The sequence below is a fragment of the Apodemus sylvaticus genome, chromosome 10 (genome assembly GCF_947179515.1).
Source record: "Apodemus sylvaticus chromosome 10, mApoSyl1.1, whole genome shotgun sequence".
NCBI lineage: Eukaryota > Metazoa > Chordata > Mammalia > Rodentia > Muridae > Apodemus > Apodemus sylvaticus.
In genome coordinates this window covers 23,051,490-23,057,119 of record NC_067481.1, presented here as the reverse complement: position 1 = coordinate 23,057,119, position 5,630 = coordinate 23,051,490, and the positions used below count along the sequence as shown (strand labels likewise).

The window sequence follows — 5,630 nt, the reverse complement described above, 5'->3', positions numbered from 1 at the left end:
AACAGTCTAAGATCCCTGACACTGCAGCCAGCCATTGTGAGCTGGAGTCACCTGCTCACCATGGCTTGTCTAGATCTGAGACTAAAAGTGTATCTTTCCCAGGAACTGCCCTGGTCAGAGAATCAGGACCAATGCTCACCCCCACATCAACTGATGTGTGCTTATTCTTAAGTTCTGGGTCTTTGTTTCTTTGTTTCTTTTCATACCCTTCAGAATTGTTTACTCTGCTATGAAACACATTATTCCAGAAACCATCTCACAAGCACCTTTACTATGCCTCAGATACACAGGTACAGGAATTTATGCAGCAGAGATTGACAACTAAGACAGTTTGGAATTGGGCTCCATGGGCATTGAGACCATAATTGTGAATACAGCACACTCCTATGCAGAGACTTTATATTTCCATGTGGGGATAACGGGAGAAATTTGTAAGCGCACAGTGACCTTTAACATCCACACAGTCAGGAGCCAACCAAGGCCCAGATGACCATTAAAGGTACAACAAAGCTGATGGGATGACACCAATTTATTGGAAAACCTTCAAGTAAGTTATCACCAGATAAACAATGAATGATGTCAAATGATTCAGAGCATTGGGTGAGAAATTCTTCCTTGATGAAAACAAATTAACTATGGAAAATGATAAACAAGGAGGAAAAGTCCTGATTGGTCCAAACCTTGGAGGCCTGTTGTATAAAAGGCCCTGACTGGAAGAACTTGCTACATTGTAGAAGACTCACCTGGGAACACAAGATCACCCTCCACTCCTGACACCATGACCCACACCTGTCAGCCATGCTGCTGCAAGACCACCTGCTGCAAGACCAGCAGCAGCTCTGAATCCAGCTGCCCTGTGTTCATCTGCTGCCAGCCTTGCTGTGCCCCAGGTTGCTGCAGCACACCCTGTTGCTGCAAGGCTATCTGCTGCCACAGCACCAAGACTGTCAACAGCTCTTCTCAGCTGTGCTGTCCTCCAACCTGCTGTGACACTGCCTGCTGTGACAGCAACTGTTGCAAACCAGCCTGTGTGACCATCTGCTGCAGCACACCCTGCTGCCAGCCCAGCTGCTGCGTGCCCACCTGCTGCCAGCCCAGCTGCTGCCAGCCTAGCCTCCTCCAGCTCTGCTGCCAACCAACTTGCTGTGAAAGCAGCTGTTGCAAGACCACCTCTTTTAAACCCACCTGTGTGATCATTGGCTGCAGCACACCCTGCTGCCAGCCCTGCTGTGTGTGCCCACCTGCTGCTGATGACCAGACCCCAAAGAATGCCTGAAAAGCCATGTTCCAGGGAGAGCTGGCATGCCCTGTCTGCTCAAAGCCACCTCTTAACCTTTGCTGGACAACTTCACGTTCTCACCAGGGAACCTGACAAATGTACAGCATGACTTAAGAGATGAAATGCTTTGAGGAAGGATGGAGTCTCCTCATCTGCACAGATTCTGGATCTTGCCCTGTCATCACAGCTGCCTGCTGGGAAGGTCTGGCATCAGATTGAGCTCTGAGCCATGCTCTTTCCATCTCTCATCAAACAACTGACAAAAACACTTCCCTCCAAGAATAACTTTATTTAACCTGTTATCTTCTCGACTGTATTTTCTTCTGAGTCACCACAGATTTTTAAGTACCATTATCTTCTTCCTTCTCATTTATGGGCTGTGTACCTAGAAACAAGTAATTTTAATAAACTCCATGCTCTCATTCATTCCATTTGATCTTTCATTATATTCTTATAAACTACTTATTGAAGAATCTATATAAGCAATAGATATTTAAATGTTCAATGCAATGCCTTTAATTTTGAACCTCAGATCCGTGCAAGGTTTTTATCTGACATAACTAAAGTTTAGAACCCACTAATTGCTATCCTTCTGATTCCTCCAACCTCAGCTCCCACAAACCTATGGTCTGTTCTCTCCTTTTATGTCTCTGGATTTTATAAACATCACATGTGTGGGATCATGTAGCAGTGGCCTCATGTCATACTTGCTTTATCCATTTAGTTCTCCATGGGAATCTAGGTTTCAACACCTCTTATCTATTGCTAATGGGACTGGCATCACCTTGCAGGTGTCAATATCCCTTGAATATTCTGATTTTGATCAAATCGTTTCCTAGGAATTGGCCACATATAAGATTCTCATACTGAGTGAAAGAAACCAAACTTAGAAACACAAATTATCAACCAAGTTTTCTCATTTATAAATGAAAGCTGTTATACAACAACTTCAAATCCTATGGGTTGTCTCTGAGAAAGAGGTATTTAGTGGAACATGTAGGAGCAAATGTCACCAGAGTACATGCGTACATGCTATCCTTAAACGGACCCGATAGAGTCCCTCAGTAGAGTCAATAAACAGGCTCAAGTGAAAATAAAATTTGAAATTGAAAAGATTCTGATTTCAATTAACTTTAAAAAGTATCCTGAGACACACCAACTTGTTGCATGAAATATGAAGGAAGCAGCCCACACTATTGCAGGATAGGCACCAGCCAATGGCCTCGGTCTGTCTGCAGCCCCACTGACAGTCCAAGCCGGAATTCTGTCCTTTTAGCCAGGGCCTGTCTCACCCATGCTAAGTGAAGATTTACAACTTAAAGGGCCAGCAAATATCTTCAATAAAATTATGGAAGAAAACTTCCCTAACCTAAAGAGAGAGATGCCCGTGAATATACAAGAAGCCTACAGAACTCCAAACAGACTGGGCCAGAACAGAAATACCTCCCGTCACATAATAATCAAAACCCAAAATATACTAAACAAGAGAGGGGGAAACAAGGTAAGGGGATAACACTTGAAATGTACTAAACAAAGAAAGAATATTAAAGGCAGTAAGAGAAAAAGGCCAAGTAACATATAAAGGAAGACCTATCAGAATCAAACCAGACTTCTTACCAGAGACTATGAAACCTAGAAGATCCTGGGCAGACCTCATGCAGATTCTAAGAGAACACAAATGCCAGCCAAAACGACTATATCCAGCAAAACTCTCAATCACCATAGATGGAGAAACCAAGATATTCCATGACAAAACCAAGTTTAACCAATATCTTTCCACAAACCCAGTCCTACCTATAAAGGATAGTAGGAGAAAAACACCAATACAAGGAGGGAAACTTCACCCTGTAAAAAGCAAGATAGTAACCTTCTTTCATCAAACCCAAAAGAAGATAACCAATCAAATATAAAAAACAACATCAAAAATGACAGGAAGTAATCTCTTAACATCAATGGACTCAATTCCCCAATAAAAAGACATAAACTAACAGACTGGATACGTAAACAGGACCCTACATTTTGGAAACCCCCTCTCCTATCTCCAATCCCCCCTACTTCTATGGCCGTGTTCCTTCACCCACCCACCCATTCCTATTTCTATGCTCTCAATTGCCCTACAATGGGGCATCTATCAGACATTCATAGGACCAAGGACCACTCCTCCCATTGAGGCCTGACAAGTCTGTCTTCTGCTACATATGCAGCTGGAGCCATGTGTCTTTCTTTGTTGGTGGCTTAGACCTAGGAAACATTGGAGGGGGGGGGCGTCTGGTTGGTTAATACTGTTGTTCTTCCTATGAATTTATATTCTTAACATCTATGGTTCTACTTCATATTCCCACTACTATGTGAGAGTCCCAGTTTCTGGGGTTAAAGAGATGGATCAATGTTTAAGAGTACATGTTGCTCTTAAGGAGGATCTGGGTTTAGTTCCCAATATCTGCATACTAACTTCTAAGCACTCATTACTATATTTTCAGGCCATCTAATGCTATATTCTTACATGGACATAAAGTAAAAATGCTGACAAAAATTGGGGAACATTCTATATGAATGTAATCCCTTAATGAAATACAAGAAAATATAATGAAACAGGTGAAGGTAATGAATAATACTGATCAAGACCTGAAAATGGAAATAGAAGCAGTTAACACAAACAAACAGAAAAAATATAAAATGAGGGAATCCTAGAGATGAAAAATCCAGGTAAGTGAATTGGAACTATAAAACAAGCATCACTAACAGAAATCAAGAGATGTACAAGAGAATCTTAGGCATAGAAGATATTAACAAATTGGTCAAAGAAAATGTTCCATATAAAATGTTTGTGACACAAAACAGTCACAAAATGTTGGACACTATAAAAAGACCAAACCTAAGAATAATAGGAATAGAAGAAGATTCCCAGCTCAAGGGCCCAGAAAATATTTTCCACAAAATCATAGAAAATTTTCCTGCCATAAACAAAGAAATGCCTATAAGCATATAAGAAGCTTACAGAACACAAAATAGATTAGAGCAGAAAAGAAAACCTACCCATCATATAATAATCAAAATACTAAATGTATAGAACAAAGAAAGAATATAAAAAGCTGCAAAGAAAAAGGCCAAATATCACATGACAGTAAATGTATTAAAATTAAACCTGACTTCCCAAACAAAGACTTTGAAAGCCAGCGGGGCCCTGGGAAGATGTCTTGCAAACTCTAAGAGACCACGGATGTTAGAGCTAAGCTACATTGCCCAGCAAATTTTTCAATCACAGTGGCTAGAGAAAAAAGTATATTCCATAGCAAAAACAAATTTAGACACATTTATCTATAAATTCAGTCCTACAGAAGATAGTAGAAGAAAAACTCCAACCCACGGAGATAAACTATACTCAAGAAAACACAGGAAATGAATGAATTCACACCAGAAAACAAACTACAAAAGAGGGAGAAACACACACACACACACACACATACACACACACACACAAACTACCACTAACATCAAAATAACAGACATTAGCAATCATTAGTCATTAATATCTCTCAACATCAATGTTCTCAATTCTATAATAAAAAATGTACAAGTTAACAGAACAGATGAAAAAAACATGTCCATCATTCTGCTGCATACAAGAAACACACCTAAACATCAAAGATAGACACTGACCCAGCAGTGTAAAGGGCTGGAAAATTATTTCAAAGAAAATGGCCACAAGACACAAAATGATGCAGCCATTCTAATCTAACAACATAGACTTTCAGCCAAAACTATTCAAAAGAGATTGAGAAGGATACTTCATATTTCACCACACACAAAAAAAAGTCCACCAAGATTACTTGTCAATCCACGGATTAAAGTCAGACTTCAACAACAACAGAAACACTTATAGAAAATGAACAATTCTTTACTCGATGACCACCCAGTCAAGGAAGAGATAAATTTAAAAAAAAGCTCACTAGAATTTAAGAAAAATGAATGCACAACATATCCAAACTTATTGGATAAAATTAAAGTAGTGTTAAAAGGAAAGTTCATAAAAGAAAAAAAAATTACTGAGATCTCATACTAGTGACTTAACAGCACACCTGAAAGCCAAGAAAGAAAAAAGAACCAATCACAGCCAAGGAACTAGACAACAGAAAATAGTCAAACTCAAGGCTGAAATCAATACAATAGAAACAAAGAGATCAATAAAAAAATCAACTAAATAAAGAGTCAGTTCTTTGAGAACATTCAACAGGATGTAAAAACACTTAGAGAAAGCAACTAAAAGGCGTTGAAAGAATATCCAACTTTACAAACACAAAAATGAAAAGAAGAGCATAGCAACAGGCACAGAGGGAATTCTAAGAACCAT

The 5,630-nt window shown here is 39.6% G+C and overlaps 1 protein-coding gene across 1 annotated transcript; it reads left to right on the top strand.

Annotated features, from left to right (window-relative positions):
• The first annotated feature begins 778 nt into the window (after positions 1-778).
• On the top strand, positions 779-1,276 carry LOC127695213 (keratin-associated protein 9-1-like). Its single transcript, XM_052197177.1, has one exon. It carries the CDS (start codon positions 779-781, stop codon positions 1,274-1,276), a length of 498 nt encoding a protein of 165 aa, XP_052053137.1.
• The last annotated feature ends 4,354 nt before the right edge of the window (positions 1,277-5,630 follow it).

What these genes read in the sequence shown, in the direction of transcription:
- LOC127695213 (XM_052197177.1), top strand. Translation starts at nt 779, where the DNA reads ATGACCCACACCTGTCAGCCATGCTGCTGCAAGACCACCTGCTGCAAG.